The sequence below is a fragment of the Anolis sagrei genome, chromosome 10 (genome assembly GCF_037176765.1).
Source record: "Anolis sagrei isolate rAnoSag1 chromosome 10, rAnoSag1.mat, whole genome shotgun sequence".
NCBI classification, from domain to species: Eukaryota; Metazoa; Chordata; class Lepidosauria; order Squamata; family Dactyloidae; genus Anolis; species Anolis sagrei.
The window spans coordinates 32,717,617-32,735,069 of record NC_090030.1 but is presented as its reverse complement, the minus strand read 5'-3'; the positions used below and the strand labels follow the sequence as shown (position 1 = coordinate 32,735,069).

Genomic DNA, 17,453 nt, shown 5'->3' with positions numbered 1-17,453 from the left:
TTATTATTACATTTATTTACTTCATTATTGTTGTTATTACATTTATTATTTTACTTTCTTATTATTGGAAGGATACATAAGCACATTGACACTGAAAAAGGTTAGAATAATGGCTTAATCAAAGTTGGTCAGTCTTATTTTAAATTACAGTTTTATGTAAACATTGAAAAACCGTTTCTTCAATTAATGTAATTTTAATGGTATCTATATTTATTTTGTATTACCAGTAGCTGCTGCATTTCCCACCCTCGACTTATATTCGAGTCAATAAGTTTTCCCATTTTTTGGTGGTAAAATTAGGTGCCTCGGTTTATATTCGGGTCGGCTTATACTCAAGCATATACGGTAATTCAGTGTCTCTGGCCAAACTCAAAAGCAGAAACCAATCCTGGTTCAAAAGAGTTAACTGGAGCAATAACCCGGATTATCCGGAGAAAAGAACCAGATTAAAACAAAGTGCTCCGCAGGTTCCCCAAAATAGCACAGCAAGTACACAGTTAACAAACACAAAGTCCGCAGGGAAGGAAGCGTAGTCAAACAAAGTCCAAAGGTCGAAACAAGCCGAATTCAAAGTAGCGAAGTCCCAAAGTGCACGTAGTCAGCATCGTAGTCAAGGAAGAAGTCAGCACTCATGGGAATCCAAGCCGAGTCAAAAACACAAACAGAAGCTGCAACTGTAGATCCAGGACCCAATACCAACACGAAATAGGCAGCGACAAGAACCCAATGCACAACCAACACCTTGCCTTCTGCGAAGATTCCCCATTTCAGAGCCTACTTTTATCTTACACATCATCATCAGAAGATGAGCTGACCTCCGCCCCGTCATATCTTGCAGATGTTCCTAATTCCACATGTGAACTCCTATTCCCATCCCTCCAACTTCTCCATCTTCTGGCAGCACATTTGGATGTGCTGTAATGTTACAATGGGATTTCTTCCTAGGTCATCCTCAGACCTGGAGGTGCTTTTTTGTTTTTAAGATGAAAGCATTTGTGTTTTAGATGGATTTGGAATCAGCTGTAATAGGCAGTAAGAGCACCTAAAGCTTCTGAGAGCTTCTGTACAACCATTTCAAAGCTCCCTGCTAGAGTGTTGATGGCACGATCGTCAGCATAGATGAAACTCTCTGTCCCTTCTGGCAGTGGCTGGTCATTTGTGTAAATGTTAAACATTAGGAATGAGCTGGTTTTCCCTGTAATAGGCAGTAAGAGCACCTAAAGCTTCGGAGAACTTCTTTACAACCATTTCAAAGCTCCCTCTAGAGCGTTGATGGCATGATCGTCAGCATAGATGAAAATCTCTGTCCCTTCTGGCAGTGGCTGGTCATTAGTGTAAATGTTAAACATTAGGAATGAGCTGGTTTTCCCTGTAATAGGCAGTAAGAGCACCTAAAGCTTCGGAGAGGTTCTGTTCAACCATTTCAAACCTCCCTGCTTGAGTTGCTGATATTGATAGTTCACCTAAAATCAAAGAGCATTCTGAACTCCACCAACAATGGAATTGAACCAAACTTGGCACACAGAAGTCCCACGACCAGCAGACAATACTGGAAGGGATTGGTGGGCACTGACCTTGAGTTTGGGAGTTGTAGTTCACCTAGATCCAGAAAGCACTGTGGACTCAAACAATGATGGATCTGGACCTAACTTGGCACAAATACTCAACATGCCCAAATGTGGCGTCTGGGGAAAATAGATCTTGACATTTGGGAGTTGTAGTTGCTGGGATTTATAGTTCACCTAAAATCAAAGAGCATTCTGAACTCCACCAGCAATGGAATTGAACCAAACTTGGCACACAGAAGTCCCACGACCAACAGAAAATACTGGAAGGGTTTGGTGGGCACTGACCTTGAGTTTGGGAGTTGTAGTTCACCTAGATCCAGAAAGCACTGTGGACTCAAACAATGATGGATCTGGACCTAACTTGGCACAAATACTCAATATGCCCAAATGTGGCGTCTGGGGAAAATAGATCTTGACATTTGGGGAGTTGTAGTTGCTGGGATTTATAGTTCACCTAAAATCAAAGAGTATTCTGAACTCCACCAGCAATGGAATTTAACCAAACTTGGCACACAGAAGTCCCACGACCAACAGAAAATACTGGAAGGGTTTGGTGGGCACTGACCTTGAGTTTGGGAGTTGTAGTTCACCTAGATCCAGAAAGCACTGTGGACTCAAACAATGATGGAGCTGGACCTAACTTGGCATGGATACTCAATATGTCCATTTGTGAACACTGATGGAGTTTGGGGGAAATAGACCTTGACATTTGGGAGTGTCCTTTGGTTTTGGAGTTGTAGTTCACCTAGATCCAGAGAGCGCTGTGGACTCAAACAATGATGGATCTGGACCTAACTTGGCATGGATACTCAATATGCCCGTTTGTGAACACTGATGGAGTTTGGGGGAAATAGACCTTGACATTTGGGAGTGTCCTTTGGTTTTGGAGTTGTAGTTCACCTAGATCCAGAGAGCGCTGTGGACTCAAACAATGATGGATGTGGACCTAACTTGGCACAAATACTCAATATGCCCAAATGTGGCATCTGGGGAAGATAGATCTTGACATTTGGGAGTTGTAGTTGCTGGGATTTATAGTTCAACTACCATCAAAGAACATTCTGAACCCCATGAATGATAGAATTGGCCCAAACTTCCCACTCAGAACCCCCATGACCAACACAACATACTATGTTTTCTGATGGTGTTTGGCGACCCCTCTAACACCCTCTCGCGACCCCCTCAGGGGTCCCGACCCCCAAGTTGAGAACCACAGTGCTAGATAGAAAATGTGGCTCCCTAGTTCACTCTTGGAAGGATGCAACTCTTCAGGGTTCTTCTTCTTCTTTTCCCCGTGTAGTATTTCAATAACGAAAAGCACGAAGCCCAGAGGTATGATGGGTATTTGAAGACCTACGAAAACGCTTCCCTGAAAACTACCTCCACCTTAGCTCTGCTGAACTTTGGACAGAACACCATCTTCAGCATTGGCTTGACTGCCGCCATGGTCTTGGCCAGCCAGGGGATTCTTGCAGGTAACACCTCACCTGTCCTGATGGGTTTGGGGGACTAAATGAAGCCTTAACAAGTGGTTTGACTGTGTTGTCATATGAGTTTTCCAGGCTGTCTGACCATGTTCCCAAAAGCATTCTCTCCTGACATTTCTCCCCCATCTATGGCAAGCATCCTCAGAGGTTGTGCGGTCTTTTGGAAACTAGGCAAGTGAGGTTTATTTTGGCCACCTTGATTAGCATTGAATAGCCTTGCAGTTTCAAAGCCTGGCTGCTTCCTGCCTGGAGGAATCCTTTGTTTGGAGGTGTTAGCTGGCCCTGATTGTTTCCCGACAAGAGAGGTTGTCAGTTGGTAACTAGACACGTGAGGTTTATATTGGATATCCTTCCAATAAAAATAGAGTTTATTTTTTGTTTATGTGATTTATATTAATTGTTTTGTATTGGCTGCTTCCTGCCTGGAGGAATCCTTTGTTTGGAGGTGTTAGCTGGCCCTGATTGTTTCCTGACAACAGAGGTTGTCGGTTGGAAACTAGACAAGTGAGGTTTATATTGGCCACCTTGATTGGCATTGAATAGCCTTGCAGTTTCAAAGCCTGGCTGCTTCCTGCCTGGAGGAATCCTTTGTTTGGAGGTGTTAGCTGGCCCTGATGGTTTCCTGACAACAGAGGTTGTCGGTTGGAAACTAGACAAGTGAGGTTTATATTGGCCACCTTGATTGGCATTGAATAGCCTTGCAGTTTCAAAGCCTGGCTGCTTCCTGCCTGGAGGAATCCTTTGTTTGGAGGTGTTAGCTGGCCCTGATGGTTTCCTGACAACAGAGGTTGTCGGTTGGAAACTAGACAAGTGAGGTTTATATTGGCCACCTTGATTAGCATTGAATAACCTTGCAGTTTCAAAGCCTGGCTGCTTCCTGCTTGGAGAAATTTATTGTTTGGAGGTGTTAGCTGGCCCTGATTATTTCCTTTCTGGAACTACCATACCAGACTACACAGGGAAGCCACTGAAATCCGCAAGCATGTGGACAATTTCAACAGAAAGGAGGAAACTGTTTTATATTGTATGTTTTTGTATTATTTTGCATATGTGGAAACGGCTCTGAGTCCCCTAGGGCAATATATAAATATTAAATAAATTATTATTATTATTATTATTATTATTATTATTATTAATCAAAATCTGGCTACCAGTATGCTATGACTGATTGCTCTGGTTGAATTAGTCTGCAGTGCCTTTACTGTTCCTTGATTTATGTTTGGGCGCTGCGTTTGGTAGTCTCTGTGTAGACTTGCCCACAGCTGCATGGATACGGTAGACTGTATCTCGCAACCAGTATTAAAAAAACTCTGAAATCAGGACAGTAAAGAAAGAACAACACTGAAAAACAGGGGAATTCCAGACAGGAAACAATCAGAGCCAACTAACACCTCCTAACAAAAAATCCCCCCAGGCAGGAATCAGCCAAAGCTTGAAGCTGCAAGGCCATTCAATGCTAATCAAGGTAGCCAATTGCAAAATTCACACTTGCCTAGAGCACTGGTTCTCAACCTGGGGTCCCCAGATGTTTTTGGCCTACAACTCCCAGAAATCCCAGCCAGTTTACCAGCTGTTAGGATTTCTGGGAGTTGAAGGCCAAAAAAATCTGGGGAACTCAGGTTGAGAACCACTGACCTAGAGCTTTGGAGAGCTTCTGTTCAACCATTTCAAAGCTCCCTGCTTGAGCGGTGATGGCACGATCATCAGCCTAGATGAAACTCTCTGTCCCTTCTGGCAGTGGCTGGTCATTTGTGTACAGATGCAGGTGAAACATCAGGAGAGAATACTTCTGGAACATGGCCGTACAGCCCGGAAAACTCACAGCAACTCAAATCTGACTGAACATTTCTAGTCACTTGGGAAAACTAAAAAACATGTTTACCGACTAGATTTATTTTTAAGGTGCACGTGTTTGTTGAGTACGGAATTGAGCTGGGATAATCGCAGGTTATTTTTCAATTTGCTGCAGTTTATCTCGAAGAGCAGAGATGAATGGCTGGCTCCAAACTATTCAACCCCCCGCCCCTTCTTCTTTTTGTTTATCATGAAGGCAACCTCACTGTTGGCGACCTAGTGATGGTGAATGGGTTGCTGTTCCAGCTGTCGTTGCCCCTGAACTTCCTGGGGACGGTGTACAGGGAGACGAGGCAGGCCCTCATTGACATGAACACCTTGTTCACACTGCTTAGCGTCGACACCAAAATTAAAGTAAGTATTGAGCAATCAGTGCTTTGAAAACCCTTACTAGACGGATTATTTATTTATCGTGTCAGGGGCAGACCAGACATTTGCATTGCATTTTTAACAAACAAACAGACAAACAAAACACAAAGTTTGCAAGCTTGGTAGTTAATTAAATGTCCTTTGACCAGTATCTGGCCACTTGGAGTGCTTCTGGTGTTGCTGCAAGAAGGTCCTCCATTGTGCATGTGGCCGGGCTCAGGTTGCATTGCAGCAGGTGGTCAGTGGTTGACTCTTCTCCCCACTCGCATGTCGAAGATTCCACTTTGTGGCCCCATTTCTTGAGGTTGGCTCTGCATCTCTTCTCTCGCTCACCCCCCCCCCCCCCCGACTCAGGCGCGGTTGGTGGGGACAGGAGAAAGGGCATTCTCAGTGGTGGCCCCCTGTGAAGGAGCGTGGTTAAAGCTTACTGCAACCTAATCTGTGAGGGAAGCTGGGCAACGATCAATATCAGCTTAGGAGCTATTTTATAAAGGGACTATTAATTACAGAAGGCTTTATACATTTGATAGCGTAGCGTTTACTGTCCCTGGCTGACTTTACTTCTTATGCAGGCTGTTTGTCTTAAGAGAAACTGTATCAGGCAAGGCTTGAGGAAAACAGTAACAAGTTTATTTTAACAGGAGTATAACATGTTTAACTGTTTCTTCACAAGAGGCACAAATCTTGATTGGTTACATTAGTAAAGTTTCATGAGTAATCTCAGGCACAGACTTCAAGAGGTTTCTATAAGCAGATGTAACTCTTCTGGATAACTGTCCTAATAAAACAAATAAGCTAAAATGCTTATTAACAGAATTGGCTCCCAGCCAAACCTTGATTCTTAATTCAGAATCAATAACCCCCTGTAGTTTTATCACTACCGGGTCCTTTTCTGTAACCCCTTTGGTCACCAATTAATTCCCTGAATCTCCACCCAGAGATTCAGTCTTCCCTATAGCACACCGGCTACAGACACATTCCCTGAATCTCCACCCAGAGACTCAGTCTTCCTAGTAGCTCACCGGCTTACTGACTGACTTTCAAAACAGCTGCCTCGTAAAGAGGCAGTTGGCTCTGCCCCTGTTGCTATGGCAACCCAGCTAATGCCAAGCCACGATCTCCAACAAAATATATTCCTTCATACTTGCCATTTATCAACCACTGTCTAAACAACACATAAACATGAGAATAAAAGTTACACATCGTCACACCCCCCGTCTCTGGAACTCCCTCCCCAGGGAGATTAGGCTGGCACCCTCCCTACCCACATTCCATAAGGAATTAAAGACATGGATGTTTCGTCATGCATTCGACTGACGACCCCTATGACGAATGATTTGTATCATAACCTGAATCATGACCTGAATCTGAATTCCTATATTATATTACTATAGATTTTTTTTTAAGTTAAGCTCAATTGATCCTGTCTAATTGCTCTGTTTCCATACTATTTCTTTATTTTTCTACCCCGCCTCCATCTCCCCAAAGGGACTTGGGGCGTCTTCCATGGGACCAAGCCCAGGGCAAAATACAATTAAAAACAGAACAACCAGTTTAAGTAACATAAAACAGCATAAACAATAATAATCAAACATCAAAGCAACCGCAGACTAATTTTTGGAGGGAAGGGGGAGAGGGAACTATGTAAACTGGTTAAAGGACAGGGTGGTTTAATATTGGATAGAAACGCATAGTAGCAGAGGTTCGTCTTCTTCCCCTCCTCCTCCTCCTTCTCCTCTCTCACACTGAGGTGAATTGAAGCCTTCTCATACTGAGGCCTACTGACACACTGAGGCCCTTCTCCCACAGAGACTGAGGGCTCCGGGGTAGAAAAATAAACTACTTCTTCTTCTTCCTCTTCTTCCTCTTCTTCCTCCTCCTCCTCCTCCTTCTCTCTCACACTGAGGCAAACTAACACTGAGGCCTTCTCATACTGAGGCCTACTAACACACTGAGGTCCTTCTCCCACAGAGACTTCTCACACTGAGGACTCCGGGGTAGAAAAATAAAGTTCTTCTCCTTCTTCTTCTTCTTCTTCTTCTTCCTCCTCCTCCTCCTCCTCTCTCACACTGAGGCCTTCTCATATTGAGGCCTACTAACACATTGAGGCCCTTCTCCCACAGAGACTTCTCACACTGAGGGCTTCGGGGTAGAAAAATAAATAACTTCCTCCTCCTCCTCCTCCTCCTCCTCCTCTCTTACACTGAGGCAAACTAACACTGAGGCCTACTAACACACTGAGGTCCTTCTCCCACAGAGACTTCTCACACTGAGGACTCCGGGGTAGAAAAATAAAGTTCTTCTCCTTCTCCTTCTTCTTCCTCCTCCTCCTCCTCCTCCTCTCTCACACTGAGGCCTTCTCATATTGAGGCCTACTAACACATTGAGGCCCTTCTCCCACAGAGACTTCTCACACTGAGGGCTTCGGGGTAGAAAAATAAATAACCTCCTCCTCCTCTCTTACACTGAGGCAAACTAACACTGAGGCCTTCTCATACTGAGGCCTACTAACACACTGAGGTCCTTCTCCCACAGAGACTTCTCACACTGAGGACTCCGGGGTAGAAAAATAAAGTTCTTCTCCTTCCTCCTCCTCCTCCTCCTCCTCTCTCACACTGAGGCAAACTAACACTGAGGCCTTCTCATATTGAGCCTGATTCTCTGATTGTATTTCCTGATGCCAATTCTGAGGCCAATATAGATGATGATGGTTTGAGTAGTGAAAATCCTACAGCCTTGGAAAGTGAAAGTCAAAATTCCCATGAGAACATGCATTCCGAGCCGAGCGGAGAAGTTTCACTCCCTTTTCCTCCCAGCCTTAGTTCTCCAGAGAATCTGACACCTGGTCTGCCTAATGAGGATAGGCGGGGGCAGATTTGGCAGAGCCGGGGAGAAGCACAAAGTTTACGTAGGTCAGCCAGATTGAGAGAAATGCAAACAAAAACTTAAGGCATGTCTCGCAATAGATTTCTTAGCCTTAAATATGCCTGACCTGAATACAGCTTCAGACCAGGCATCGTTTCAGATTCATGTACAAGCTTTTGCAGGTCTCCTGATTCAAGTGACCTTGTTCCTTGGAGGTTTTCTAGTTGTTCCCAGTACAGTTAGTGGATTGCTAACAGGTTCCAGGATTCAGCAGTTTTCCTGTGGGTTTTATTTTCTTTTTTATGGTCATTTTCTTGTTGCTGATTTTTACTGTGGCTTTTTTACCTTTGCATATTTCCTCTATTTTGTACTCATCTTTCATCAATAAAAAAGGATTGTTTTCCTGAAGTCAAGTGTGGCGGATTGTTGCCTGAGGGTCCAGTTTCCTGCTCTGGGTTGCAACACTTTTTTTCTCTGGACATTATAATGTCCCAGCATGTCTCTCTAACATTGAAAACTGTTTTATTTTGGTCTTCTTTAAAACATTCTTTTGTTTGCAAGTAATTAAACCAGGTCGTCTTCACCTCCGATTTTCGTAGTTCTTCCTGTGTTTTCAGACGCCATGTATTATTTTGCTTTATTGATAACTGTTTCATAAAAGAGAAATTCCAGCTCATAGGCGGTATAACTATAAACTGTGTAACTTGTTAAGTGCTTTGAAATAACATTTTTCCCACCTGGGTTTTGTGTGTAAAGCAGTGCTCTTCTCTCAATAGGATAAAGATCTGGCTCCAGCCCTGCAGATCACGCCACAGACGGCCACCATCGCCTTCGATAACGTGCATTTTGAGTACCTTGAGGGGCAGAGGGTCCTCAATGGCGTCTCTTTCGAAGTCCCCGCAGGAAAGAAAGTGGCCATTGTCGGAGGAAGTGGCTCCGGGTGGGTAGAACGGATGAGCAGAATTCTGTATCATTGTTCCTTTTCCTTGCATTTTAAACGGCAGTTATTCTGTTTTTTGGTGGCAAGCAATTACCGTATATATGTATAAGCCGACCAGAGTATAAGCCGAGGCACCTAATCTTATCACAAAAAAATTGGGAAAACATATTGACTCGAGTATAAGCTGAGGGTGGAAAATGCAACAGCTACAGGTAAATTTCAAAATAAAAATAGATACCAATAAAATTATATTAATTGAGGCATGAGTAGGTTAAAAGTTTTTGAATAAGTCGCCTGTATAGGCTGAAAAATGCGGTATACAAATAAAGCAAATAAATAAAATAAATAAATAAGTTTTCTACTGAGTTGTTCTGCTGAAGACGGCGGCCAGTCTATTATTGTAACTTTCAGAAAGTGCGGAAATTCAAATTATTCTGAAGGGGTGCAATCATAAGATCTTGTAAATTCACATAACTGAGAAACTGTTATAATACGCCCTTCCCATGGACATTAGATCAGCCCCTTCTCTAATGGTGTTTCGAAGAAAACTAAAAACCTGGCTGTTTGAACAGGCGTTCGGATAAATAGTGCAATGAACACGATGAATATAGAACCGGAATTATGGATGACGAATTGGATCACGATTTTAGTTACGAGACGTTAATGTGTTGTTATTGAGATGTCATTAGTTTGTATTTTATACTGTTAATGGTTTTAATATTGTATGTTGTTGGATTGTCCTTTGCTCTTGTTGTGAACCGCGTTGAGTCGCCTACGGGTTGAGAAACTGCGGTATACAAGCAAAGGAAATAAATAAATAAATAAATACTGTGTGCCATTACGCCAAATTGAGACGGGCCATTGTTTTCAAATCATTCAAAGGGGCTGCAGTCATACATAGGTCTGGGTAAATTCTCATAATTGCATTAGGAAACTAAATTAATAGTAGAACTGCAGAACCAACTAAGGAGAAACTACCATCATAATGTATATCAGTTGAGGCGCTAATGATTGTTATACTGATGTTTAATTGTTTATGTTACAATTGTTTTTAACTGCTATATACTTGTCTTGTGATGTTTTGTATTGATGTTGTTAACCGCTTTGAGTCGCCTGAGGGCTGAGAAAAGAGGTATATAAATAAAGTAAATAAATAAATAAATAAATATTTACATGAAACTATAATTGAAGATCAGAAAGATTAATTAATGTAATAATAATAATAATAGAGTAAAATAATAAATGTAATCATAACAATAATTGAGTAAAATAATCTATATTAATAGAAATGCAATGTTTGTTTGTGGGATTAACAGTACTCAAGAACCACTGGACGAATTGACAACAAATTTGGACACAAGACTCCTATCAGGACAACAAGTGACCATCACTCATAAAAAAAAGTGAAAAACACAGAAGAGACTTAAAAAGTCAAAAAAACAAAAGTTACATTACAACGCATGCACAAGCTTTATGCAAACACACATATGCACACATAAACACACACAAAACACTAGGCTTGGGCGGTTTCGTTCGTTAATTTCGTAATTAGTTATTAATTTGTATTTAAATTAGCTTACGATCCAATATTGAGCCATGCAGGAATAGTGTGAGGAGTAAATTAGATTCGAAACCATTTTTTCAATTTATTTCGTAATTATTTTGTAATTATTTTCGCATGTCTGGTACAAGTTTTATAGTTGTTGTTTGTTTTATCACACCAACAGTCAACAACAGAGGGAGAGGGACGCTTCAGAAGTTCCTCCTGTCCCACTTGGAGGTTTTTTTAGCATATTGCTCAATTGCGTCCGCCATTATTTATTTATTATTTATTTATTTGCTTTATTTTTATGCCGCATTTTTCAGCCTAATTCGGCGACTCAATGCGGTTTACAATACAATTTATATAACAATAACAATTAGTTAAAACACAACATACACGACAGACAATACAAGACAACACAACATAGTCATCAACGCCTCAGTAAAAATCAGATTCCGTTCACATAATTCTTCTACCACTCCTTTGTTCATTTATACCGTCTTCGTGAGTTCAGTTGCCTTGTTGACCGAACGCTTGTTCATAGAGCCACGTCTTGACCTTCCTCCGGAACTCCAGCAACGAAGGGGCCTGCCTGATGTCTACGGGTAGGGCATTCCATAGCCAAGGGGCCACCACCGAGAAGGCCCTATCCCTCGTCCCCGCCAGCCGCGCCTGCGACGCAGGCGGGACCGAGAGCAGGGCCTCCCCGGACGATCTTAACATCCTCGTCGGTTCGTAGGTGGAGATGCGTTCGGATGCCATTAACGAATCGATTCGTAATTTTACGAAATTTTTAAATTTTTAAAAGGAAAATTTCAGAATTATTAAAAAAAAGAAACGCAAGGGCCCCCTAAAAACAAAACGAGTTTAGAACCAAATTTTTCCGTGGTTACCCAAGCCTACAAAACACATATACACAATCTGGGCCACAGCAGCGTGTGGCAGGGGACAGCTAGTGTAATAATACAATAGAGCAGGGGTCCTCACACTTTTTAAACCGGGGGCCAATTCACTGTCCCTCAGAACGTTGGAGGGCCGGACTATAGTTTTTTAAAAAAAATCAATTAAAAATCCCTATGCACATTGCACGTATCTTATTTTGCTGTGTGGGAGGGCCCTTAGAGGGGGTTCTTTCTAATCCTCTTTAAGGCAGTAATTCCAGGAGCAGAGAATGGGAAATCTTCCTATTTCTAGTCTGAACAAAATCTGGCTCGCGAGGTGCTTTACGCGAGAGTAGACCGCGCGGAGCAGCTGCCTTTAACTGGCTCATGCTGCTCATCGGGCCCGATGGGCAGCGTGAGCCTTCCAAGGGAGGAGCAACACCGCGCGGCCTACTCTCACATAAAGCACTCGCTAGGTGCTTTACGCGAGAGTAGGCCATACGGGGCAGCTGCCTTTGGCTGGCTCACGCTGTTCATCGGGCCTGACGGATAGTGTGTGCCAGCCAAGGGAGGGGCACTTTGTGGCGGGGCGCTCCTCCTCCACAGGCCGGATAAGTGCCCTTGGCGGGCTGGAAGTGGCCCGCGGGCCTTAGTTTGGGGACCCCTGCAATAGAGTAAAATAATAAAGGTAATAATCACAATAATAAAGTAAAATAATAAATGTAATAATAATAAATAGAGTAAATAATAAATGCAATAATAATAGAGTAAAATAACGTATATGTAATAATAATAATAATAGATTAAAATAATGTAAATGTAATAATAAAAATAGAGTAAAATAATAAATGTAATAAACACAATAATAAAGTAAAATAATAAATGTAATAATAATAATAATAATAATAATAAATAGAGTAAATAATAAATGCAATAATACTTACTACTACTACTTAGGCGATCCCTCGTTGGACGAGTAAGATAATCTTCTAATGTTCTTGTGGATTCGTAGGTGGCTGTGGAGCCCTATTCTTGACCCACATCTTCTCCCACAGTGAAGGCATTGGTTTCCAGGTGGAAGACGGTCCCGGCTTGACGCGCCTTCCTCCTGGCACGTTTCTCTCTTTCACCCTCCACTCGTGCCTCCTCGAATTTTGCAGCACTGCTGGTCACAGCTGACCTCCAGCTGGATAGCTCAAGGGCCAGGGCTTCCCAGTTCTCAGTATCTATGCCAGAGTTTTTAAGGTTGGCTTTAAGCCCATCTTTCAATCTCTTTTCCTGCCCACCAACGTTCCGTTTTCCGTTCTTAAGTTCAGAGTAGAGCAACTGCTTTGGGAGACGGTGGTCGGGCATCCGGACAATGTGGCTGGCCCAGCGGAGTTGATGTTGGAGGACTATCGCTTCAATGCTGGTGGTCTTTGCTTCTTCCAGCACGCTGACGTTTGTCCGCTTGTCTCCCCAGGAGATTTGCAGGATTTTCCGGAGGCAGCGCTGATGGAATCGTTCCAGGAGTTGCATGTGATGTCTGTAGACAGTCCACGTCTCACAGGCATATAGCAGGGTTGGGAGGACAATAGCTTTATAGACAAGCACCTTGGTCTCCCTACAGATGTCCCGGTCCTCAAACACTCTCTGTTTCATTCAGGGAAAATGCTGTACATAGAGTAAAATAATGTATATGTAATAATAAAAATAGAGTAAAATAATAAATGTAATAAACACAATAATAAAGTAAAATAATAAATGTAATAATAATAATAACAATAAATAGAGTAAATAATAAATGCAATAATACTTACTACTACTACTTAGGCGATCCCTCGTTGGACGAGTAAGATAGTCTTCTAATGTTCTTGTGGATTCATAGGTGGCTGTGGAGCCCTATTCTTGACCCACATCTTCTCCCACAGTGAAGGCATTGGTTTCCAGGTGGAAGGCGGTCCCGGCTTGACGCGTCTTCCTCTTGGCACGTTTCTCTCTTTCACCCTCCACTCGTGCCTCCTCAAATTTTGCAGCACTGCTGGTCACAGCTGATCTCCAGCTGGAGCGCTCAAGGGCCAGGGCTTCCCAGTTCTCAGTGTCTATGCCAGAGTTTTAAAGGTTGGCTTTGAGCCCATCTTTCAATTTCTTTTCCTGCCCACCAACGTTCCGTTTTCCGTTCTTAAGTTCAGAGTAGAGCAACTGCTTTGGGAGACTGTGGTCGGGCATCTGGACAGCGTGGCCAGTCCAGCGGAGTTGATGGCGGAGGACCATCGCTTCAATGCTGGTGATCTTTGCTTCTTCCAGCACGCTGACATTTGTCCGCTTGTCTTCTCAAGAGATTTGCAGGATATCAAGGCCAATGGACTCTGTCAATGCTGTCAGATTCCTGCTGGAGCATTGCAAGAGACCATCCTTTCCTTGAATACAAAAGAAAAGTCAAGAGGAGCAAACAGGATATAAACTAAAGTCATGATTAAAGCGGCATTTAAACTTTCAGACTTTTCAACTGCATGAGGCCTACTAATAGAGTTTCTTGCTGCACAGACATAAACAATAGACTAATTAAATAAATATTTCTCATGTATAAACTATTGGCAAAATAATTTCACTTTGTTGTTCATTCGTTCAGTCGTCTCCGACTCTTCGTGACCTCGTGGACCAGCCCACGCCAGAGCTCCCTGTCGGCCGTCACCACCCCCAGCTCCTTCAAGGTCAGTCCAGTCACTTCAAGGATGCCATCCATCCATCTTGCCCTAGGTCGGCCCCTCTTCCTTTTGCCTTCCACTTTCCCCAGCATAATTGTTTTCTCTAGGCTTTGCTGTCTCCTCGTGATGTGGCCAAAGTACTTCAACTTTGTCTCTAGTATCCTTCCTTCCAGTGAGCAGACGGGTTTTATTTCCTGGAGGATGGACTGGTTGGATCTTCTCGCAGTCCAAGGCACTCTCAGCACTTTCCTCCAGCACCACAGCTCAAAAGCATCGATCTTCCTTCGCTCAGCCTTCCCTATGGTCCAGCTCTCACATCCGTAGGTTACTACAGGGAATACCATGGCTTTGACTAGGCGGATCTTTGTTGCCAGTCTGATGTCTCTACTCTTTACTATTTTATCGAGATTGGACATTGCTCTCCTCCCAAGAAGGAAGCGTCTCCTGATTTCCTGGCCACAGTCTGCATCTGCAGTAATCTTTGCACCTAGAAATACAAAGTCTGTCACGGCCTCCACGGTTTCTCCCTCTATTTTCCAGTTGTCAATCATTCTTGTTGCCATAATCTTGGTTTTTTTGACGTTTAGCTGCAACCCGGCTTTTGCGCTTTCTTCTTTCACCTTGTTTAGAAGGCTCCTCAGCTCCTCCTCGCTTTCGGCCATCAGAGTGGTGTCATCTGCATATCTGAGGTTGTTAATGTTTCTTCCAGCAATTTTCACCCCAGCTTTGCTAAAATTTAGTAAATATTCACGGTTTATATACATGCAGTAAGGTTAGGCGCATTATCATAATATTAACGAATTACCTATTGTGGAGAAAATTGAAATAGCTGTTGCATAAAAACCAGAACCAATTAACACATTTAATTATTATATTTGAATTCAGCATGTTAAATTTATTAAGAAACAGCACATTTCGTTTCCGAAACTGAGAAAAACTAAAAATTTGTAGAACAGTGTTACATAGAGCCTTCGACGAACAGCATCACAGCACAGGGAGAGAGTATACACTCTACACGACTTCCTTATATACAATTCCATACAATTACACATAGCAATCACTGAATCGTTCCAGGAGTTGCATGTGACGTCTGTAGACAGTCTACGTTTCGCAGGCAAAGAGCAGGATTGGGAGGACAATAGCGTTATATACAAGCACCTTGGTCTCCCTACAGATGTCCCGGTCCTCACACACTCTCTGCTTCATTCGGGAAAATGCTGCACATAGAGTAAAATAATGTATATGTAATAATAACAATAAATAGATTAAAATAATGTAAATGTAATAATAAAAATAGAGTAAAATAATAAATGTAATAAACACAATAATAAAGTAAAATAATAAATGTAATAATAATAATAATAAATAGAGTAAATAATAAATGCAATAATAATAGAGTAAAATAATGTATATGTAATAATAATAATAAAAAGATTAAAATAATGTAAATGTAATGATAACAATAATAAATAAAGAAAAATAATAAATGTAATAATAATAACAATAATAATAACAGAGTAAAATCATAAATAACCGAGACTCGAATATAAGCCAAAGGGGGCTTTTTCAGCCTAAGAAAAGGGCTGACAAACTCGGCTTATACTCGAGTATGTACTGTAATTCAGGTTCTAATCCATTGCACCCATTTTTCCACCCTTTCTTTCGTTCTCTCTCTCTTTCTCAAGGAAAAGCACGATAGTAAGGTTGCTATTCCGTTTCTATGAACCCCAGAAAGGTGAGATTTACGTCTCCGGCCAGAACATACAGAACGTCAGTTTGGAAAGCCTCAGGAAGGCCATCGGAGTCGTACCCCAGGTAGGGTGCCTCTCCTGTTACTATTTATTCTTTTTATTCAGGTCGTTGCCTGAGTTTTAAAAGGCTTCTCCTGGGCCTAACCTACCCAAAGGGACTTGGAAATATCCTGAAAATGTTGTCTGTCCCCCAGAACCCACATGGCTGAGGACACCTGCCATAGATGTGGGAGAAACATCAGGAGAGAATGCTTCTGGCACATAACTGTACAGCACAGAAAATTCACAGCAACCCATATTGTTTCTGTTTCTTCTTCAATTATCCTAATATCAGAATGGTCACAAAAATGCAGAGTTTCAATTATTATTATTATTATTATTATTATTATTATTATTATTATTTGAAATACAACAAGATGAATCCACAGCAGACACTCTGCTGGCTGTTGAATTGGATCACACGTCGGACACTTCCCAAGTGTCTAGAACTGTGTGATGTATTGGTGAATAATACGTGCAGATCCCAGTAAGGTGGCCTTTTGCAGCTGGCAGACGGTAATTTTGTCAGCGCCGATTGTGTTTAAGTGCAGGCCAAGGTCTTTAGGCACTGCACCCAGTGTGCCCATCACCACTGGGACCACCTTTACTGGTTTGTGCCAGAGTCTTTGCATATTATTATTATTATTATTATTATTATTATTATTTATTTCAAATAAGGTCTGGAGAACAAGCCCTATGAGGAACGGCTTAAGGAGCTGGGCATGTTTAGCCTGAAGAAGAGAAGGCTGAGAGGGGATATGATAGCCATGTATAAATATGTGAGAGGAAGCCACAGGGAGGAGGGAGCAAGCTTGTTTTCTGCTTCCTTGGAGACTAGGACGCAAGGGAACAATGGCTTCAAACTACAAGAGAGGAGATTCCATCTGAACATGAGGAAGAACTTCCTGACTGTGAGAGCCGTTCAGCAGTGGAACTCTCTGCCCCGGAGTGTGGTGGAGGCTCCTTCTTTGGAAGCTTTTAAGCAGAGGCTGGATGGCCATCTGTCAGGGGTGCTTTCAATGCAATATTCCTGCTTCTTGGCAGAATGGGGTTGGACTGGATGGCCCAGGAGGTCTCTTCCAACTCTTAGATTCTATGATTTGTATCCCACCCTTCTCTACCCCCGAAGGAGGACTCAGGGGCGTCAACAATACCTCAGATATACAACAGATAAAACAACAGTTACATATCCCTAAATGTGGCCCTGCCCAGTTAAATCTTTTGGTTTTAATTGTTTGATTTTATGTTGAGATTAATTTCACAATTCAGCAGCAGATCAGTTGCACAACTTCAGCGCTTTCCAGTAGCTTCTTCCTGCACAGTATTTTCAGTCAACTGCTCCCACAGCCTGCAGTCACTCTGGAACTCTTTTACAGACACTTGAGCACATGCCCGGCCATTGTCAGTTTTACTATTGTTTTCCCCTCCAGTCTAGATGACACTACAAAACTTACCACAGCACACAGTTA

The 17,453-nt window shown here is 42.5% G+C and overlaps 1 protein-coding gene across 1 annotated transcript in view; it reads left to right on the top strand.

Moving 5' to 3' along the window:
- ABCB7 (ATP binding cassette subfamily B member 7) overlaps nt 1-17,453 on the top strand; it is a 130,465-nt gene that overhangs the window by 89,234 nt on the left and 23,778 nt on the right. Inside the window, exons 9-12 of the mRNA XM_067471682.1 lie at nt 2,869-3,043; nt 5,106-5,263; nt 8,920-9,083; nt 15,880-16,009. Coding sequence (XP_067327783.1) covers nt 2,869-3,043; nt 5,106-5,263; nt 8,920-9,083; nt 15,880-16,009 — 627 coding nt within the window. The remainder of the gene's footprint in view (nt 1-2,868; nt 3,044-5,105; nt 5,264-8,919; nt 9,084-15,879; nt 16,010-17,453) is intronic.